The sequence below is a fragment of the Zea mays genome, chromosome 3 (assembly GCF_902167145.1).
Source record: "Zea mays cultivar B73 chromosome 3, Zm-B73-REFERENCE-NAM-5.0, whole genome shotgun sequence".
Classification (NCBI taxonomy): Eukaryota; Viridiplantae; Streptophyta; class Magnoliopsida; order Poales; family Poaceae; genus Zea; species Zea mays.
In genome coordinates, this window is record NC_050098.1 from 95997157 (window position 1) to 96020519 (window position 23363).

A 23363-nucleotide genomic window follows, 5' to 3' on the forward strand; every position below is an offset into this window, starting at 1 on the left:
TTTTCTATTTAGTGAAGCTACACCTTTCACTAAAAGAGTTTTCCCAAATCCTCCGCAAAACTAATTGAAATTAGGGTTTTGGATTATTAGGTTTTTGCCCCACTTGAGCAATTATTCGGTGGATAACTACATGACCAATGGCCAATTCACCTATTTAGTACCAACATACAATTATGAAAGGAAAGCACATAATAGGTTTTCCCTCATGTGGACATATTTAGAGACAGAAATAAAAATCACTAAATTTGAATCTTAAATAAGATTTTGATTTTAAAACACACTTTAGCCTAAAAGCACATCCAACTTGAATTAACATTGCCCTAGTTGATGCATAATAAGGTCAAACATTCAGAATGCTTGCAATGCATATGATGACATGTCCAGTTTTTAGTTCTTATAACACCAGGGGTGTTACACTCGGACCCGTACTCAGATTCATACATAGATCAGAACGAGTGGACAACAACATCGGAGAAAAGATCAGGTGATGAGACTTATCCGTAGGGTTCTATTGTAACAAACAACATCCAAAATATAAGGAGCCGTTTGGATAGAGAGAGAGTTTTGAATCTATATTCGTGTTTCCCGTAACAGCCTCCTTCCTTCAGCTATAAAAGGGAGGGAGATGACCCTAAGGGAGCAACAATTAGAAATATAGCCGCTTGTAAACTAGACACATGCTATTATCCTAGTTCGAGATCCTGAACCAGTGTATTGTGTCTTTGTGTTTTTACTTTCAAAACCTCTGTTCGTATATCTATCTCCAATCTCTTAAACACTATTGAGATTTTCTTAACACGCAGCAATGCATGACTATATATATGATCTATTGGAGACGGTGAGTCATATTAGGTGTTAGGTCGCATCCACCTTCTCTATGTCGTTTGTCGCTATGAAATTGGGGTCTTTGGTTTCATGGACTAAATTTTAGTCCATATCATATTGAATGTGTTGAATGTCTATTACGAGTATTAAATATAGTCCAATGATAGAACTAATTATACAACTATAAACGATAAGACAAATTTATTAAGCCTAATTAATTTATGATTATTAAATATTTATTGTAACATCAAATTGAACGATGATTCATCTTATCTTCGTGTAATTAATTTTGTAATTATATTATATTATATTTAATTTAATAGTTTAAACTAGCATTTAAACATCGATGACATGCTAAAATTTAGTCAACGTAAGCAGACTTGGCCATAGTCCACTGTCCACCGCAGCTCCGTCGACCGTCGTACAGACGCTGCCGGCGACGCGCGAAGAAGAGGCCGCGAAGATGGCCGACTCGCCAACGATCGATGCCGTCTTTCACAACGCGGTCATCGTCACCATGGATGATGCGTTCCGCGTCCTCCAGGACGGCGCGGTCGCCGTCGCCGGCGACCGCATCGCCGCTGTGGGCCCCTCCGCTGATGTCCTCGCCGCCTTCCCCTGCGCCGTGCAGACCCTCGACCTGGGTGGCCGCATTGTCCTTCCAGGTTGGTGCCTGCAGCGCCGCTTAAGTAGCCTCTTATTCTTATCTCCCTCAAAATTTTAGTTTTTTTTTGTGTGTGGCGATTTTCGATTTCTTGCTTGGGTTGGCTGTGGCTGTGTAGGGCTCGTAAACACACACGTGCACACATCGCAGCAGCTGGCGCGAGGGATCGCCGACGACGTTGATCTGATGACGTGGCTGCACGGGAGGATCTGGCCCTATGAGTCACACATGACGGAGGAAGACTCCTATGCCTCCACCCTCCTCTGCGGCATTGAACTCATCCGGTCTGGGGTGAGCAGCAGCTTCTCACTTTGCCAGCACGGCGTTTGATTTGTTGTGTTGTGATGTTCCTTAGTGGTGGTCGCTCATTGTCCTTTCTGAATTTATGGTTCCACTGCTCGAATGCAAATGTGTTGCTGATTCTAGGGCCCGAGGTTGGAAAATTGGGGAATTTATAGTTTTATACAACCTAGTGTTTGCTTATAATACCTTGGAAACGGATTTGGAAGTCTTGGGCCCCCCTTAGGTGTAAGTTCTTCTTACGGCTGGCAATCAAGAACAGGTGCTGGAATGTGGAGAGATTTCTTAAACATGGGCTGCCACATCATAGTGTTTGCCCCCTGTGTGATCGAGAGCAAGAGACCATTCAGCATATTATGTTGAACTGTATTTTCTCCAGGAAAACTTGGACAAGAATCCTGCTATGTGTTGGTCTGGTGGATTTGGCACCTAACCATTACACCTCGGGGTTTTCAGCGTGGTGGAGCAGGGCTGTAAGAAGGGTGCCTAAGGAGAAAAGGGAAGGGCTCAATTCTCTAATTATTCTAGTAGTATGGTCTTTGTGGAAACATAGGAATGCTTGTGTGTTCGATGGTTGGGATCCCAGTGTCTCCACAACCTGTCAGGAGGTAGAAGCTGAGAGTAGGCTTTGGGTTATGGCTGGAGACAAGGTGCTCCAGGAGCTGCTCGGCAGGGCTTCTTGGCTACATGCCTAAGCAGCTGGCAGGGTCGTGTTTTGTGTTGTTTAGGGAGTGAGTTGTAATCACTTACTTTTGGGTTGTGGCAGGGTCTTCCCCTCTTGTTGTACCTTTATTCCTTTCTTAATGAAATGACACACAACTCTCCTGCGTTGTTCGAGAAAAAAACTTCTACCTCAGCTAATGAAGAAAATCAAGGATCAGGAGGAGAAGACGAATCCCATGATCTGGACATTGTTGTTGACGACGATCTAGTTGTTTAGGATGACTATGGCCAATCACCGCCTACTCCCCATTATGGTGCTTCAAGTGATGAGAATGAGGGTCACCTAAATGATAGACTTAGATATCAATTAGGCGATGGTTGTCACACCCGGGTTTCAGGGGCACCAAGACCCGGGCGCGAACATAATCACCAGGTGTGCTGGTACCAAGTCTCACACATATGATGAATCATGACACATGATCGAATGTCACATCTTTACTACATAATAGGAGTTCTATACAAAATAAATAAATAATTACATTATAAGGAGACAACAGTCCATCAACCCAAAGTTGACTGTGAGACGACGGCCTAGACCTCTCACGAACTCATCACAGCATCCTCCATGCGTCTTATCCTGTGGTACCTGTTCTTGACCTGTGGGGGGGGTGTGTGAGACAGCAAGAGTGAGCTCACATACGTTCATCGCTCAACAAGTTGTGGGGAATAATGTGCATGAACTCGCCAAAGGTGGGAGCTCACGTGAAGTGTAAGGCTTACCAAAGAGGATGGTTAGAGCTGAGCATTGCTTTTAAAGTTGGTCAAAATTTTATTAGCAATTACTAAGTATAAGTAAATACCAACCCAATTAAGTAGTAGAACAAAAGTAACAACATCACCTGCGATACAATGCATATGACAAATTGAATTTAGTTCCATAATTTAATCATCAGAGAGTCCTGAGCTGCTCATGACCGTGAGCTCGGCTAGTATACCAGTTTTACACTCTGCAGAGGTTGTACCCTTTACCCACAAGTCATGTTACCCATCTGCCAAGGGATCGCGACTTCCCATACACCTCTACCGAGGAGGCGAGGCAGGGTAACACTACGAGGCCTTTACAAAGTTCCACTAGCTTCAGAAAACCCGCTACAGTTTATAGGAAGCTCCAATGCAGGGTTCTTGCCTGACCGCCATCGCAGCAAAATCAACCAAGGACCTCCCTACACTGACCACTCCCCTACTGCCCTTGCCCCTTTCGGGTAAGGTAGTCCTCCACTAGCTTTCCTAATTAATCAGCCAAGGGCGTCCATAAACCCTTGTGGTGGCACGTGTTTCTCAAGTTAAGCTCTATGCTCCAATTAACGTTAATGATCTTGACATGAACATAAATAGAATAACAAAATAACTGGAACGTAGATATAATAAAATATTATCCCAAAACCATGTAAAGCAATAACAAAACTACCCAAGTGATTCAGGGATAACAAGGTAAAATGGAATAACAATCTAGGGTGACCTATTGGGTCCCATCAAAATTAAACCTATGCATGGTAGATGATTATAAAGAACATTATTGGGTAGCAAAAGTGAATCAAGGGCACAACTTACCTTCAATGAGCTCCTGCTCAGCTACTTCTATCTGCTGCTCACCAGGATCCTCAGTCACAGTCTCTTCTACTCGCCACAATACAAACAAGCATAGTATATAGAGAAAATTAACATCACACCATACATGTAAACAAAATATCTGATAATAATCTACACATTAAAATAAAATCCTAGGAACAGGAATCATAATTTTTGGGTTATAGATTTTAAGATATGAATTTCCAAAGGTTTTATGTGCTTAAAATAGGATTAATTGGGGAATTAAATTTCTTATTGTTTTCATGACAAAACAGAGCCTCTATGTGATAGACAATAATATTACAAAATTTTAGAAACTGGAATGGAGTGATTTGGACTAAAAATGGATTTTCTATGAATTTATCAAGTTCTAGGTTATATTTATATATTAAAAATCCATTTTATAATTTAAATTCTCGGGTTAAATACCAATCTGGACTGGGCCTCAAAATCAGATAAACCCAGGGGCTCTGGCGCAAAATATCCTAGGCTCAGGAAACCGTTGCATAGGACTGCGGGTTCAATCTAAGAATTTACAGGGGCTCTTTACCATTTTTGCCAGGGCCGAAAGGGGATCCTCGTTCCTGACCGCCCGATCGCCTATCAACCGCCAGGATTAGATGCCTACTCGACCGAATCGGTATTCAATACCGGTTGATGGATCGAAATCCAACGGCCCATATTTCCTAATACACTGACACCCTCTGACCGACCGATCGCGATCCTACGGTTGAGATGATTCTTGCGAAGGGTACGCGCGGCTTCTAATCTAAACCGTCAGCATCCCATCCGACGGCGCAAGAGTGTCTTCTACCCTGGTTCACCTGGGACACGACGGTGCCTGCTCCATTCACGGCGGCGGATCGTCGGAGCCACATGCCCTTCCTTCCAACCGGGCCCTAAAATGACACCCGCCAAGTGCTACGCAAAGCCACGGTAAATCCGAATGGTAGGGAGGGGTAGTTACCCAAGTTGCCGCGGCGAGGTAGACTAATCCGCGGCGAGGGCGGATCTCTGGAATCACGTGACGTCCGACGAGCAATCTCGTCGCTCCCAGTGGCCGCCTCCGCCTATGGACGTCACGGTACCCTTCCAAAACCCTAGGAGTTGCTCCCGGACCGATCACCGGGGGCCCGACGCCGGCGACCACCCGATTTGATCACGGCGGCGATCTTCGTCACGACGGCGGCTGCGAATTGCGGTGCAGATGGTGATGGTCGCGAGGGCAAGAAAGAGAGGAGGAATAGGCGAGCTCGTGGGTCGTGGCTTCCTATATGGGCGCGGTCGTGGCCAGAGCGCCACAACGGAATACGCCGAAGTCCGCGGCTTCGCACGCCCCGCCATGCTCGGCACTTCCGTTGACGAGGGCGAGGACTGACTTGCCAGGTCCACGCGCTAGAGAGCGGAAAAGGAACGAGCGCGGGGAAGACCGACTGGCCACTGGGGCCCGATCGTCATTATGCAAGAGCGCGATCGCGTGGGCAGTGGTTGGTAAGTGGGCCCCGCCCGACGGCGACCCAAACGCGCCCACGAGCGAGGACAGGGTTGGAGGCTAGGGTTTTGCTGCGGGAGACGCGCGCACGGGGGAGCGGAAGTGGGCTGCGCGGGGTAAAGTTTAGAAATGGGCCGAGGAGGGTGAATTCGGCCCAACTGCAGGGATTATTCCTTTTCTTTATTTTTTTCTGCTTTCTTCTTTATTCCTAATTCATTTGAATTTAAATTTTGAATTCCACTTAAGTGCAAATTCAAGTTCATGTTAACTATGCAATTTAGTCACACCATCATGTGGTGAAGTTATTCAGTTTTAATATTATTTTATATTGAATAATATTTCTTTCTTTACATTTTTATTCCCAAATTCTAAGATTTGAATTAGGTTTTAATCCTCAATTCACATCATTAATGTAACCTTATTAATATTTTCTTTATTATTAAATGCACAAACAATTAAACTCCAACATGATGCACAATTTAATAGCTTTTATTAATCCTTTGTTTTTAAATGAGGTGTTCACTTGTGATAGTAAGTAGATATAACACACACATATAGATAAAGGAAAATAACTTTTCTCCTTTTATATTATATCTACAAATTGGGTATTACAAATCCTACCCCCTTAAAAAGAATCTCGTCCTCGAGATTTAGGAAGAAGGGATACAAAAGAATTGGTTTATAGTTCGTTTTTTTTCTTTAATTGATTCCAAAAATCTAGAGTCCCATTTTTTTAGTCAATAATGGGTGATTAGTAGAGCATAGGTATTAGCTACCTATTATGTAGGATATAAGAGATGGATAGGTTAGGGCAAGAGTAGCCTAGGGTAAGAAATTTATAGTGAGAAAGAACTTTTGTTGGATAGTAATGCCTCTGATGATCAAGTTTGACTTCTCTATCCTTCCTTGACAAGGTTGATCTTGTCCTTTTCCGGCCTTGGTCTCATTGAGTCGGGGTCAGTGTATATCATCGAAGTTGGGGGAATATGGTTAAGATAGATATAGGTGAGATAGACTACATGATGTTGGTCCAAAACTTGTTTGATGTTAGGTGGGGATAGATATGCTCATTAGGACAAGATGAGTCTCTAGAATAAGATAAAATCTTTTAAGATTAGTTAGATCTATTAGGCTAAGATAGAATCTTTTCAAGATAAGATGAGTCTATTAAGATAAGAAAGAATCTTTCAAGACAAGATGGAGCTATTTGGCTAGATATACTTTTAATGGGGAACATTCTTAGTTTGTATAGTCATCTTATGATTTATTTATTTATTTATATTTATGCCTATACGTATATGTAAATGTAATTGTGGACATTACTCCACAACTCATCACACTCAATCAAAAATCCAAATCAACCAAGTATCATAAGAACAAACATTCAAGTTCATAGATATCTATAAAAATAGTTTTGTTTTTGTTCCTAAGAGTAGGTCTCCTATTCCTTAAGGTCACTTTAGTCATAGGATTTCAAAGTGTGAAATCCACCTTTGTCTTTAGAAGGAAAGGGTAGAATAATCAGAGTAAAGCGGAAATAGATGAGAAAAGATTAAGAAAAGTTTAGAAAAGAATCAGAGTAGCAAAGGTAAGCAAACAATGGTTATCCAGTTCTATCTAGGTTTCGTCCTACAGTCAACATTCCTCTGATACCACTTCTGTCACACCCGGGTTTCAGGGGCACCAAGACCCGGGCGCGAACATAATCACCAGGTGTGCTGGGACCAAGTCTCACACATATGATGAATCATGGCACATGATCGAATGTCACATCTTTACTACATAATAGGAGTTCTATACAAAATAAATAAATAATTACATTATAAGGAGACAACGGTCCAGCAACCCAAAGTTGACTGGGAGACGACGACCTAGACCTCTCACGAACTCATCACAGCATCCTCCATGCGCCTTATCCTGTGGTACCTGTTCTTGACCTGTGTGGGGGGATGTGAGACAGCAAGAGTGAGCTCACATACGTTCATCGCTCAACAAGTTGTGGGGAATAATGTGCATGAACTCGCCAAAGGTAGGAGCTCACGTGAAGTGTAAGGCTTACCAAAGAGGATGGTTAGAGCTGAGCATTGCTTTTAAAGTTGGTCAAAATTTTATTAGCAATTACTAAGTATAAGTAAATACCAACCCAATTAAGTAGTAGAACAAAAGTAACAACATCACCTGCGATGCAATGCATATGACAAATTGAATTTAGTTCCATAATTTAATCATCAGAGAGTCCTGAGCTGCTCATGACCGTGAGCTCGGCTAGTATACCAGTTTTACACTCTGCAGAGGTTGTACCCTTTACCCACAAGTCATGTTACCCATCTGCCAAGGGATCGCGACTTCCCATACACCTCTACCGAGGAGGCGAGGCAGGGTAACACTACGAGGCCTTTACAAAATTCCACTAGCTTCAGAAAACCCGCTACAGTTTATAGGAAGCTCCAATGCAGGGTTCTTGCCTGACCGCCATCGCAGCAAAATCAACCAAGGACCTCCCTACACTGACCACTCCCCTACTGCCCTTGCCCCTTTCGGGTAAGGTAGTCCTCCACTAGCTTTCCTAATTAATCAGCCAAGAGCGTCCATAAACCCTTGTGGTGGCACGTGTTTCTCAAGTTAAGCTCTATGTTCCAATTAACGTTAATGATCTTGACATGAACATAAATAGAATAACAAAATAACTGGAACGTAGATATAATAAAATATTATCCCAAAACCATGTAAAGCAATAGCAAAACTACCCAAGTGATTCAGGGATAACAAGGTAAAATGGAATAACAATCTAGGGTGACCTATTGGGTCCCATCAAAATTAAACCTATGCATGGTAGATGATTATAAAGAACATTATTGGGTAGCAAAAGTGAATCAAGGGCACAACTTGCCTTCAATGAGCTCCTGCTCAGCTACTTCTATCTGCTGCTCACCAGGATCCTCAGTCACAGTCTCTTCTACTCGCCACAATACAAACAAGCATATTATATAGAGAAAATTAACATCACACCATACATGTAAACAAAATATCTGATAATAATCTACACATTAAAATAAAATCCTAGGAACAAGAATCATAATTTTTGGGTTATAGATTTTAAGATATGAATTTCCAAAGGTTTTATGTGCTTAAAATAGGATTAAGTGGGGAATTAAATTTCTTATTGTTTTCATGACAAAACAGAGCCTTTATGTGATAGACAATAATATTACAAAATTTTAGAAAGTGGAATGGAGTGATTTGGACTAAAAAAGGATTTTCTATGAATTTATCAAGTTCTAGGTTATATTTATATATTAAAAATCCATTTTATAATTTAAATTCTCGGGTTAAATACCAATCTGGACTGGGCCTCAAAATCAGATAAACCCAGGGGCTCTGGCGCAAAATATCCTAGGCTCAGGAAACCGTTGCATAGGACTGCGGGTTCAATCTAAGAATTTACAGGGGCTCTTTACCGTTTTTGCCAGGGCCGAAAGGGGATCCTCGTTCCTGACCGCCCGATCGCCTATCGATCGCCAGGATTAGATGCCTACTCGACCGAATCGGTATTCAATACCGGTTGATGGATCGAAATCCAACGGCCCATATTTCCTAATACACTGACACCCTCTGACCGACCGATCGCGATCCTACGGTTGAGATGATTCTTGCGAAGGGGTACGCGCGGCTTCTAATCTAAACCGTCAGCATCCCATCCGACGGCGCAAGAGTGTCTTCTACCCTGGTTCACCTGGGACACGGCGGTGCCTGCTCCATTCACGGCGACGGATCGTCGGAGCCACATGCCCTTCCTTCCAACCGGGCCCTAAAATGACACCCGCCAAGTGCTACGCAAAGCCACGGTAAATCCGAATGGTAGGGAGGGGTAGTTACCCAAGTTGCCGCGGCGAGGTAGACTAATCCGCGGCGAGGGCGGATCTCTGGAATCACGTGACGTCCGAAGAGCAATCTCGTCGCTCCTAGTGGCCGCCTCCGCCTATGGACGTCACGGTACCCTTCCAAAACCCTAGGAGTTGCTCCCGGACCGATCACCGGGGGCCCGACGCCGGCGACCACCCGATTTGATCACGGCGGCGATCTTCGTCACGACGGCGGCTGCGAATTGCGGTGCAGATGGTGATGGTCGCGAGGGCAAGAAAGAGAGGAGGAATAGGCGAGCTCGTGGGTCGTGGCTTCCTATATGGGCGCGGTCGTGGCCAGAGCGCCACAACGGAATACGCCGAAGTCCGCGGCTTCGCACGCCCCGCCATGCTCGGCACTTCCGTTGACGAGGGCGAGGACTGACTTGCCAGGTCCACGCGCTAGAGAGCGGAAAAGGAACGAGCGCGGGGAAGACCGACTGGCCACTGGGGCCCGATCGTCATTATGCAAGAGCGCGATCGCGTGGGCAGTGGTTGGTAAGTGGGCCCCGCCCGACGGCGACCCAAACGCGCCCACGAGCGAGGACAGGGTTGGAGGCTAGGGTTTTGCTGCGGGAGACGCGCGCACGGGGGAGCGGAAGTGGGCTGCGCGGGGTAAAGTTTAGAAATGGGCCGAGGAGGGTGAATTCGGCCCAACTGCAGGGATTATTCCTTTTCTTTATTTTTTTCTGCTTTCTTCTTTATTCCTAATTCATTTGAATTTAAATTTTGAATTCCACTTAAGTGCAAATTCAAGTTCATGTTAACTATGCAATTTAGTCACACCATCATGTGGTGAAGTTATTCAGTTTTAATATTATTTTATATTGAATAATATTTCTTTCTTTACATTTTTATTCCCAAATTCTAAGATTTGAATTAGGTTTTAATCCTCAATTCACATCATTAATGTAACCTTATTAATATTTTCTTTATTATTAAATGCACAAACAATTAAACTCCAACATGATGCACAATTTAATAGCTTTTATTAATCCTTTGTTTTTAAATGAGGTGTTCACTTGTGATAGTAAGTAGATATAACACACACATATAGATAAAGGAAAATAACTTTTCTCCTTTTATATTATATCTACAAATTGGGTATTACAAATCCTACCCCCTTAAAAAGAATCTCGTCCTCGAGATTTAGGAAGAAGGGATACAAAAGAATTGGTTTATAGTTCGTTTTTTTTCTTTAATTGATTCCAAAAATCTAGAGTCCCATTTTTTTAGTCAATAATGGGTGATTAGTAGAGCATAGGTATTAGCTACCTATTATGTAGGATATAAGAGATGGATAGGTTAGGGCAAGAGTAGCCTAGGGTAAGAAATTTATAGTGAGAAAGAACTTTTGTTGGATAGTAATGCCTCTGATGATCAAGTTTGACTTCTCTATCCTTCCTTGACAAGGTTGATCTTGTCCTTTTCCGGCCTTGGTCTCATTGAGTCGGGGTCAGTGTATATCATCGAAGTTGGGGGAATATGGTTAAGATAGATATAGGTGAGATAGACTACATGATGTTGGTCCAAAACTTGTTTGATGTTAGGTGGGGATAGATATGCTCATTAGGACAAGATGAGTCTCTAGAATAAGATAAAATCTTTTAAGATTAGTTAGATCTATTAGGCTAAGATAGAATCTTTTCAAGATAAGATGAGTCTATTAAGATAAGAAAGAATCTTTCAAGACAAGATGGAGCTATTTGGCTAGATATACTTTTAATGGGGAACATTCTTAGTTTGTATAGTCATCTTATGATTTATTTATTTATTTATTTATATTTATGCCTATACGTATATGTAAATGTAATTGTGGACATTACTCCACAACTCATCACACTCAATCAAAAATCCAAATCAACCAAGTATCATAAGAACAAACATTCAAGTTCATAGATATCTATAAAAATAGTTTTGTTTTTGTTCCTAAGAGTAGGTCTCCTATTCCTTAAGGTCACTTTAGTCATAGGATTTCAAAGTGTGAAATCCACCTTTGTCTTTAGAAGGAAAGGGTAGAATAATCAGAGTAAAGCGGAAATAGATGAGAAAAGATTAAGAAAAGTTTAGAAAAGAATCAGAGTAGCAAAGGTAAGCAAACAATGGTTATCCAGTTCTATCTAGGTTTCGTCCTACAGTCAACATTCCTCTGATACCACTTCTGTCACACCCGGGTTTCAGGGGCACCAAGACCCGGGCGCGAACATAATCACCAGGTGTGCTGGGACCAAGTCTCACACATATGATGAATCATGGCACATGATCGAATGTCACATCTTTACTACATAATAGGAGTTCTATACAAAATAAATAAATAATTACATTATAAGGAGACAACGGTCCAGCAACCCAAAGTTGACTGGGAGACGACGACCTAGACCTCTCACGAACTCATCACAGCATCCTCCATGCGCCTTATCCTGTGGTACCTGTTCTTGACCTGTGTGGGGGGATGTGAGACAGCAAGAGTGAGCTCACATACGTTCATCGCTCAACAAGTTGTGGGGAATAATGTGCATGAACTCGCCAAAGGTAGGAGCTCACGTGAAGTGTAAGGCTTACCAAAGAGGATGGTTAGAGCTGAGCATTGCTTTTAAAGTTGGTCAAAATTTTATTAGCAATTACTAAGTATAAGTAAATACCAACCCAATTAAGTAGTAGAACAAAAGTAACAACATCACCTGCGATGCAATGCATATGACAAATTGAATTTAGTTCCATAATTTAATCATCAGAGAGTCCTGAGCTGCTCATGACCGTGAGCTCGGCTAGTATACCAGTTTTACACTCTGCAGAGGTTGTACCCTTTACCCACAAGTCATGTTACCCATCTGCCAAGGGATCGCGACTTCCCATACACCTCTACCGAGGAGGCGAGGCAGGGTAACACTACGAGGCCTTTACAAAATTCCACTAGCTTCAGAAAACCCGCTACAGTTTATAGGAAGCTCCAATGCAGGGTTCTTGCCTGACCGCCATCGCAGCAAAATCAACCAAGGACCTCCCTACACTGACCACTCCCCTACTGCCCTTGCCCCTTTCGGGTAAGGTAGTCCTCCACTAGCTTTCCTAATTAATCAGCCAAGAGCGTCCATAAACCCTTGTGGTGGCACGTGTTTCTCAAGTTAAGCTCTATGTTCCAATTAACGTTAATGATCTTGACATGAACATAAATAGAATAACAAAATAACTGGAACGTAGATATAATAAAATATTATCCCAAAACCATGTAAAGCAATAGCAAAACTACCCAAGTGATTCAGGGATAACAAGGTAAAATGGAATAACAATCTAGGGTGACCTATTGGGTCCCATCAAAATTAAACCTATGCATGGTAGATGATTATAAAGAACATTATTGGGTAGCAAAAGTGAATCAAGGGCACAACTTGCCTTCAATGAGCTCCTGCTCAGCTACTTCTATCTGCTGCTCACCAGGATCCTCAGTCACAGTCTCTTCTACTCGCCACAATACAAACAAGCATATTATATAGAGAAAATTAACATCACACCATACATGTAAACAAAATATCTGATAATAATCTACACATTAAAATAAAATCCTAGGAACAAGAATCATAATTTTTGGGTTATAGATTTTAAGATATGAATTTCCAAAGGTTTTATGTGCTTAAAATAGGATTAAGTGGGGAATTAAATTTCTTATTGTTTTCATGACAAAACAGAGCCTTTATGTGATAGACAATAATATTACAAAATTTTAGAAAGTGGAATGGAGTGATTTGGACTAAAAAAGGATTTTCTATGAATTTATCAAGTTCTAGGTTATATTTATATATTAAAAATCCATTTTATAATTTAAATTCTCGGGTTAAATACCAATCTGGACTGGGCCTCAAAATCAGATAAACCCAGGGGCTCTGGCGCAAAATATCCTAGGCTCAGGAAACCGTTGCATAGGACTGCGGGTTCAATCTAAGAATTTACAGGGGCTCTTTACCGTTTTTGCCAGGGCCGAAAGGGGATCCTCGTTCCTGACCGCCCGATCGCCTATCGATCGCCAGGATTAGATGCCTACTCGACCGAATCGGTATTCAATACCGGTTGATGGATCGAAATCCAACGGCCCATATTTCCTAATACACTGACACCCTCTGACCGACCGATCGCGATCCTACGGTTGAGATGATTCTTGCGAAGGGGTACGCGCGGCTTCTAATCTAAACCGTCAGCATCCCATCCGACGGCGCAAGAGTGTCTTCTACCCTGGTTCACCTGGGACACGGCGGTGCCTGCTCCATTCACGGCGACGGATCGTCGGAGCCACATGCCCTTCCTTCCAACCGGGCCCTAAAATGACACCCGCCAAGTGCTACGCAAAGCCACGGTAAATCCGAATGGTAGGGAGGGGTAGTTACCCAAGTTGCCGCGGCGAGGTAGACTAATCCGCGGCGAGGGCGGATCTCTGGAATCACGTGACGTCCGAAGAGCAATCTCGTCGCTCCTAGTGGCCGCCTCCGCCTATGGACGTCACGGTACCCTTCCAAAACCCTAGGAGTTGCTCCCGGACCGATCACCGGGGGCCCGACGCCGGCGACCACCCGATTTGATCACGGCGGCGATCTTCGTCACGACGGCGGCTGCGAATTGCGGTGCAGATGGTGATGGTCGCGAGGGCAAGAAAGAGAGGAGGAATAGGCGAGCTCGTGGGTCGTGGCTTCCTATATGGGCGCGGTCGTGGCCAGAGCGCCACAACGGAATACGCCGAAGTCCGCGGCTTCGCACGCCCCGCCATGCTCGGCACTTCCGTTGACGAGGGCGAGGACTTACTCGCCAGGTCCACGCGCCAGAGAGCGGAAAAGGAACGAGCGCGGGGAAGACCGACTGGCCACTAGGGCCCGATCGTCATTATGCAAGAGCGCGATCGCGTGGGCAGTGGTTGGTAAGTGGGCCCCGCCCGACGGCGACCCAAACGCGCCCACGAGCGAGGACAGGGCTGGCGGCTAGGGTTTTGCTGCGGGAGACGCGCGCACGGGGGAGCGGAAGTGGGCTGCGCGGGGTAAAGTTTGGAAATGGGCCGAGGAGGGTGAATTCGGCCCAACTGCAGGGATTATTCCTTTTCTTTATTTTTTTCTGCTTTCTTCTTTATTCCTAATTCATTTGAATTTAAATTTTGAATTCCACTTAAGTGCAAATTCAAGTTCATGTTAACTATGCAATTTAGTCACACCATCATGTGGTGAAGTTATTCAGTTTTAATATTATTTTATATTGAATAATATTTCTTTCTTTACATTTTTATTCCCAAATTCTAAGATTTGAATTAGGTTTTAATCCTCAATTCACATCATTAATGTAACCTTATTAATATTTTCTTTATTATTAAATGCACAAACAATTAAACTCTCGCATGATGCACAATTTAATAGCTTTTATTAATCCTTTGTTTTTAAATGAGGTGTTCACTTGTGATAGTAAGTAGATATAACACACACATATAGATAAAGGAAAATAACTTTTCTCCTTTTATATTATATCTACAAATTGGGTATTACAATGGTCTACCACTTTATACCTCATCATGTTTGAGTAATTGAGTTTATTTGTTTGGTTATGTCATTGAACTTTTCGTTTGTTTGGTCGCTATGGTCAATGTGGACATATCACTTATATTTGTTTGCTATGAAATGTGAACTTGTACTCTTAATCTCTAAATTGCTACTAACCTTTTGCTATCCTGCTAGTGTCCAGGCACCTAGCCGGCACCCAGCCTCGTAGTGGCGCTGTGATAAGGTGTCTCTAATTATTATTATTAGAGACACCTTATCACTGGGTGCCGGCTAGGTGGCTGTTATGTTTGTCTTTGTTTCTCTCCTCCTGTTATCCCCTGTAATTCTTGTGTGGCCTCTTGGCTATAACTTTTGTGTTTTTGCTTCTTCTATTAATATAAAAAAACGCAATTCTCTTGCGTATTCGAGAAAAAAAGATAAGGTGTCTCTAAAAGGACATGAAATGTTCCATTGTTTTTTCTTGAAATACTTTAGTAAATTTTCTTGAGGTATATGCTGCTACATAAAATCTTGATGGAATCGAAGCCCTTTAGTGCCACCCAGCAGTTTCTTGCTCTATAATGTTTAGGCTAATCAATTTATTTTTATAGGGATGCTCTTACTAGCTGTATTTATGTATAATCCGTTCAGGAGAATTACTTGTACACGGAGAATAAATTGGTGTGCTACCTTTTTAAGAGGCCAAGTATTGTGATAGCTTGTTAACTGATATAATGTACATGTACTTTTGTTATTATCAAATATAAAAAGCTTCATTTTGCTTTAACTGCTCCAATCACGGAAAACACACCAAAAACTAAATTTTCTTTGTGCTAATAATTATATTTATGATGGTGTAAGTGTTGAAGTATATAAGTGGATTGCCTACCGTCTTTCAATAGATTAAGATTTTGGGTTGAACTGGTTAATGCGTCCACTTTAACATGGTATCAAAGACAGATGTCTCGAGTTCGAATCCTGGTAGAGGCTTCATTTATGCTTTTGCCCGTTTATTTCCACGTTTGCGCCTACTCTCTGGCTGCACGTGTCTGGGGTTGGGGGGGGTTTGAAGTGTATAAATGTATTGCCTACCTTCTCTCAATAGCTTAAGCTTTTGAGTTGAACTGGTTAATGCGTCCACATTAACAGTAAGGTTTCATGTTTTTTTATTTGGTAGTATTTTCTGTTGTGGTCTTCATCTGATGTAGAGCTTGGTAGTGGTTCTGTGTGCTGCAAAGGTTCCTTCTTGTATGCCTTTTGTAGAACTATCAACTATTCTGCACTTGTAAGTTTCTGTTAGAATATTTCAGTCTTTTGGTCTCATGGTTATAGCTGGGCCGACTCCTGTGTGTCCACTGCCCAGCCTTCCCATCCTACGGTGCTGCGTCACTTAGGGTTGGGAGGGGCCTCCCCTAGTGCCTCCAGGGCTTGCAGCCCTATATATGTGTACTCGTTCCTCTCTTTCAATACACAACAATATTCGGCGGTATATCCTTTAACAGTTTCATATATTAAAATCCTAGGGAGTGCAGATTTGAGGATATTCTAGAAAGTAGTACTCAGACCATCTTGCCAACTCAGCTAGAGGCCCTTTCACAATACAATGCTAAACCAAAATGAATTGTACTTATCGATCAAGCAATTGTTTTTTTGTTTAATTTGTCCTGTTTATCCTGTTCTTATTTATCTCTGCTTATCTATATATGCAACTACAACATTGTGTCATTGACTCATTATTGGTTGAATGATTGGTATGCTCAAACTATCAATAACCATAAGATTTTTCACTGTGCATGACCTTTCGCTCTTTGGTCATTGAATGACAGGTGACATGCTTTGCAGAAGCAGGTGGGCAGTTTGTTTCAGAAATGGCACGTGCAGTGGAGTTATTAGGCTTTAGAGCGTGTTTGACAAAGTCAACAATGGATTGTGGTGACGGTTTGCCTCCAAATTGGAGTTGCTGCTCCACTGATGATTGCATTCAGGTGTTTGTCTGCTATAGAGTTGACCATTCTTTCTATCACAGCATCTTCTTATATCTTAGAACTTAATATTTTCAGTATAATCACTTCCTGAACACCATTGCCTGTTGTTTGCTCCTATCTTTTCCTTCACTGTAAAATAATAGTGTTAACTTGTGCCTCCGAACTGATCATGAGCACCATAGGTTCTATTTCCCATAATTTGAATGGCTAACAAAAGTAGCTTTCAAGATAGAAATACCTTTTGAAGCAGTATCTACCTGAGGGCTTAGGATATTGGAACTGTGTTCTGGGGTGGTTTTCTTTATAAATTTAAGTTTGCATGTACTGCAATTATACGCTTTTGGGTTGGTAATTTGGATTTAGGAGAGACCGAGAGAGGCCCAAGGCTGTGAACTTTCTGCACTTAAACCAGCAGAAGGAAATTAGGCACATATATTTGAATTCTTTTTTGGTGGCTAGACAGGCAGTTTTACCTGTGGAACCCTGGATTGATCCATTGTAGCTGATATGCAAAATTCTGAATAGTATAGGCATATGGAGCAGATCCAAATGTGGCATTGTCTATTTACTTGGGTGCCATGTTCTTTGTTTATTATCAAGTGAAAAATTTAGGAGTGCTGTCCATCAATGGCATTCATCAGTACCTTATTCTTTGGAAGAGGTTGATGGCTGTCGCCTCGGCTCCCTGCCCTGGCGCGGCGCCCTCCTCCTCGGAACCCCAACCCGCCTGTTCGGCTTCCCTCCCAGCTCCCCTTCCCACCAGCCCCTCGCCGGCCATCACTCCGGTACCAGCGACCACCCCCTTGATTTCCACCTCCTCGGCGTCTGCGTCCTGGCCGTCCCGGCGGCTGAGCTCCCAGGATGGGCGGTCCAAGGCCCAGCGCTGGCGCGGCGACTCTTCAGCTGGAGGTTCCATTCCATCTTCTCGATCCTTTAAAGATGCACTTAGGGCTGGGCATTCAGTCTATTAGGGTAATTCGGTTCAGTCTATTCGGGTTTGTGAAATTTCGGGTTCTGAAAAATGAGAACCGAAATTTTCAAAAATATTTTAGGAACCGAACCCGAATAGACTCACAATTTCGGTTCGGTCTATTCGGTCCACCGAATAGACCTGAATTGTAGAGAGACTAGTATATTTTGTTTAAATATATACAATGAATAATTAATTGAAAGTACTATTATTACAACAAGTGACTATAAAAATTAGCATATAAAGATATATATACTATCGTTAAGAAGGTATCATTATTTCTAGCTAATAAGTTCATAAATCATATAATAATACCATCACATATTAAGAGTTTTTTTTATGTCTCGGGTTATTCGGTCTATTCGGGTTTTAAAGGTTAGGGACCAAACCCATACCCCGAAATATAGCACATATAGAAACCGAACCCGAACCCGAAAACCCGAATAGAACGACAATTCGGTCTATTCGGGTTCGGTTCGGGTTCGGGTTCAGTTTTCGGTTTTAAAATGCCCACCCCTGGATGCACTCCTCTCCAGCTCGGTTTGCGCCGCCGGTCTCTCTCCCTTGGTAAGCCATGTCTCCCCTCCCCTTCTGCGTTAGCTGCTCCTGCTTTCCCCGCCAAGGTGTCGACTGGTGCGGCCCTTCCCATTGAAGAAGAAGGCTAGTAGGTGGTTGAGCGTAGACAGAGGACCCGTGGTGTGCACCTCCCTCGTCGAGGGTCCCGTGTGGATCTCCGAGGTCGGTGTTACAACTGCCTCTCTACTTCTCACCGGGTTGCTACCTGCCGGCGTCCAACAAGGTGCTTTCGGTGTCTCAGCTTTGGACATCGGGTGGCAGTCTGCTCGTCTCTGCCGGTCGATTCTCAGAAACAGCCAGTGTGGCAGCGCCTGGGCGACGTCAAACAGCGTCTTCCGGGAAGACAGGAAACCTCCCATCGTGCCTTGGTGAGGCCGAGGATTCCGGTGCGGCCTCCGGTGTGGCAGAGGTTGTCTGGCATGGACAAGGCTCATTCTCTGGAGGGCGCGCGCAAGACCTCGGTCTGGAGACGTCTTGCTTCGTCGCATGATCATTGATAGTCGCCTAGAGGGGGGGGGGGTGAATAGGGCGAAACTGAAATTTATAAATATAAACACAACTACAAGCCGGGTTAGCGTTAGAAATATAAACGAGTCCGCGAGAGAGGGCGCAAAACAAATCGCAAGCAAATAATGAAGTGTGACACACGGATTTGTTTTACCGAGGTTTGGTTCTCTCAAACCTACTCCCCGTTGAGGAGGCCACAAAGGCCGGGTCTCTTTCAACCCTTCCCTCTCTCAAACGGTCCCTCGGACCGAGTGAGCTTCTCTTCTCAAATCAAAGCCGGGAACAAAACTTCCCCGCAAGGGCCACCACACAATTGGTGCCTCTTGCCTTGATTACAATGGAGTTTTGATCACAAGAACAAGTGAGAAAGAAAAGAAGCAATCCAAGCGCAAGAGCTCAAATGAACACGGCAAATCACTCTCTCTAGTCACTAGGGTTTTGTGTGGAATTGGAGAGGATTTGATCTCTTTGAGTGTGTCTAGAATTGAATGCCTAGAGCTCTTGTAGTAGTTGAGAAGTGGAAAACTTGGATGGCAATGAATGTGGGGTGGTTGGGGTATTTATAGCCCCAACCACCAAAAGTGACCGTTGGCTGGCAGCCTCTGTTCGATGGCGCACCGGACAGTCCGGTGCACACCGGACAGTCCGGTGCCCCTGCCACGTCATCACTGCCGTTGGATTCTAGCCGTTGGAGCTTCTGACTTGTGGGCCCGCCTGGGTGTCCGGTGCACACCGGACATGTACTGTTTGATGTCCGGTGCACCGGCATGGGCGTGCCTGACGTCTGCGCGCGCTGCGCGCGCATTTAATGCACCGCAGGGAGCCGTTGGAGCCGTTGCTCCGCTGGCACACCGGACAGTCCGGTGCACACCGGACAGTCCGGTGAATTATAGCGGAGCGGCTGCCGCGCGAACCCGAGGCTGGCGAGTTCAGGAGGCCGAGCTTCCTTGGAGCACCGGACATGTCCGGTGCACACCGGACAGTCCGGTGAATTATAGCGCGCCGGCTTCCGAGAATTCCCGAGGGCGAAGAGTTTGAGTCTGAGTCCCCTGGTGCACCGGACATGTACTGTGCACTGTCCGGTGGCACACCGGACAGTCCGGTGCGCCAGACCAAGGGTGCCCTCGGTTGCCCCTTTGCTCCTTTATTGAATCCAACACTTGATCTTTTTATTGGCTAGATGTGAACCTTTTGCACCTGTATAACTTATACACTAGAGCAAACTAGTCAGTCCAATATTTGTGTTGGGCAATTCAACCACCAAAATTATTTAGGAACTAGGTGTAAGCCTAATTCCCTTTCAATCTCCCCCTTTTTGGTGATTGATGCCAACACAAACCAAAGCAAATGTAGAAGTGCATAATTGAACTAGTTTGCATAATGTAAGTGAAAAGGTTACTTGGAATTGAGCCAATATAACTACTTACAAGATATGCAAGGAATGTTTCTTTCTTATGTAACATTTTGGACCACGTTTGCACCACATGTTTTGTTTTTGCAAATTCTTTTTGTAAATCCATTTCAAAGATCTTTTGCAAATAGTCAAAGGTACATGAATAAGAGTTTGCAAAGCATTTTCAAGATTTGAAATTGTCTCCCCCTATTTCAAATGCTTTTCCTTTGACTAAACAAAACTCCCCCTAAAAGAGATCCACCTCTTAGTGTTCAAGAGGGTTTTGATATACCATTTTTGAAATACTACTTTCTCCCCCTTTTGAACACAATAGGATACCAAATGATAAAGACTTTTTGGAAAGCACTAAGTTTTTGAATTTGGTGGTGGTGGTGCGGTCCTTTTGCTTTGGGCTCATTTCTCCCCCTTTTTGGCATGAATCGCCAAAAACGGAATCATTAGAGCCCTCGAAGTGCAATCTTCCCCTTTGGTCATAAATAAGTGAGTTAAGATTATACCAAAGACGAAGTCCTTTTGCGTTTGAGCTTTTACTCTCTCCCCCAAGGATGAAGTCCTTTTCCTTGATGCTCATTTCTCCCCCAAAGAAGAGAGAGTTGCTCGGAGTGGTGGCGAAGTATGAGTTACGGAGTGGAAGCCTTTGTCTTCGCCGAAGACTCCAATTCCCTTTCAATATACCTATGACTTGGTTTGAAATAAACTTGAAAACACATTAGTCATAGCATATAAAAGAGATATGATCAAAGGTATTCAAAAGAGCTATGTGTGCAAGCTTAGCAAAAGAAATTTCTAGAATCAAGAATATTGAGCTCATGCCTAAGTCTGGTAAAAGATTGTTCATTAAGTGGCTTGGTAAAGATATCGGCTAATTGATCTTTAGTATTAATGTAAGAAATCTCGATATCCCCCTTTTGTTGGTGATCCCTAAGAAAATGATACCGAATGGCTATGTGCTTAGTGCGGCTATGCTCGATGGGATTGTCGGCCATTTTAATTGCACTCTCATTATCACATAGCAAAGGAACTTTGGTTAATTTGTAACCGTAGTCCCGCAGGGTTTGCCTCATCCAAAGCAATTGCGCGCAACAATGTCCTGCGGCAATGTACTCGGCTTCGGCGGTGGAAAGAGCGACCGAATTTTGCTTCTTTGAAGCCCAAGACACCAAGGATCTTCCCAAGAACTGGCAAGTCCCCGACGTGCTCTTCCTATTGATTTTGCACCCCGCCCAATCGGCATCCGAATAACCAAGTAAATCAAATGTGGATCCCCGAGGGTACCAAAGCCCAAACTTAGGTGTATAAGCCAAATATCTCAAGATTCGTTTTACGGCCGTAAGGTGGGATTCCTTAGGGTCGGATTGGAATCTTGCACACATGCAAACGGAAAGCATAATGTCCGGTCGAGATGCACATAAATAAAGCAATGAACCAATCATCGACCGGTATACCTTTTGATCCACGGACTTACCTCCCGTGTCGAGGTCGAGATGCCCATTAGTTCCCATGGGTGTCTTGATGGGTTTGGCATCCTTCATCCCAAACTTAGCAAGAATGTCTTGAGTGTACTTCGTTTGGCTAATGAAGGTGCCCTCTTGGAGTTGCTTGACTTGGAATCCTAGAAAATACTTCAACTCCCCCATCATCGACATCTCGAATTTCTGTGTCATGATCCTACTAAACTCTTCACATGTAGACTCGTTAGTAGACCCAAATATAATATCATCAACATAAATTTGGCATACAAACAAGTCATTTTCAAGAGTTTTAGTAAAGAGTGTAGGATCGGCCTTGCCGACTTTGAAGCCATTAGCAATAAGGAAATCTCTAAGGCATTCATACCATGCTCTTGGGGCTTGCTTGAGCCCATAAAGCGCCTTAGAGAGCCTATAGACATGATTAGGATACTCACTGTCTTCAAAGCCGGGAGGTTGCTCAACATAGACCTCTTCCTTGATTGGTCCGTTGAGGAAGGCACTTTTCACGTCCATTTGATAGAGCTTAAAGCCATGGTAAGTAGCATAGGCCAATAATATGCGAATTGACTCAAGCCTAGCTACGGGTGCATAGGTTTCGCCGAAATCCAAACCTTCGACTTGTGAATACCCTTTGGCTACGAGTCGAGCTTTGTTCCTTGTCACCACACCATGCTCATCTTGCTTGTTGCGGAAGACCCATTTGGTTCCTACAACATTTTGGTTAGGACGTGGAACTAAATGCCAGACCTCATTCCTCGTGAAATTGTTGAGCTCCTCTTGCATCGCCACCACCCAATCCGAATCTTGGAGAGCTTCCTCTACCCTGTGTGGCTCAATAGAGGAAACAAACGAGTAATGTTCACAAAAATGTGCAACCCGAGATCGAGTAGTTACCCCCTTATGAATGTCGCCGAGGATGGTGTCGACGGGGTGATCTCGTTGGATTGCTTGGTGGACTCTTGGGTGTGGCGGTCTTGGTTCTTCCTCATCCTCCTTTTCTTGATCATTTGCATCTCCCCCTTGATCATTGCCGTCATCTTGAGGTGGCTCATCTTCTTGATTTTGCCCTTCATCAACTTGAGCTTCATCCTCATTTTGAGTTGGTGGAGATGCTTGCGTGGAGGAGGATGGTTGATCTTGTGCATTTGGAGGCTCTTCGGATTCCCTAGGACACACATCCCCAATGGACATGTTCCTAAGCGCTATGCATGGAGCCTGTTCTTCACCTACTTCATCAAGATCAACTTGCTCTACTTGAGAGCCGTTAGTTTCATCAAACACAACGTCACATGAGACTTCAACTAGTCCAGTGGACTTGTTAAAGACCCTATATGCCCTTGTGTTTGAGTCATAACCAAGTAAAAAGCCTTCTATAGTTTTAGGAGCAAATTTAGATTTTCTACCTCTTTTAATAAGAATGAAGCATTTGCTACCAAAAACTCTAAAATATGAAA

At 43.6% G+C, this 23363-nt stretch overlaps 1 protein-coding gene across 13 annotated transcripts in view; it reads left to right on the top strand.

Moving 5' to 3' along the window:
- The first annotated feature begins 1194 nt into the window (after positions 1-1194).
- Positions 1195-23363, top strand: part of LOC100283572 (uncharacterized) — a 68440-nt gene continuing 46271 nt past the window's right edge. For 12 of the 13 annotated variants that reach the window (XM_020549753.2, XM_020549752.2, XM_023301889.1 and 9 more), the window contains exons 1-3: positions 1195-1490; positions 1608-1780; positions 16812-16970. In XM_020549753.2, coding sequence (XP_020405342.1) covers positions 1289-1490; positions 1608-1780; positions 16812-16970 — 534 coding nt within the window. In that variant the 5' untranslated portion in view covers positions 1195-1288. The remainder of the gene's footprint in view (positions 1491-1607; positions 1781-16811; positions 16971-23363) is intronic. The other variant, NM_001156472.2, reaches the window with a different exon arrangement.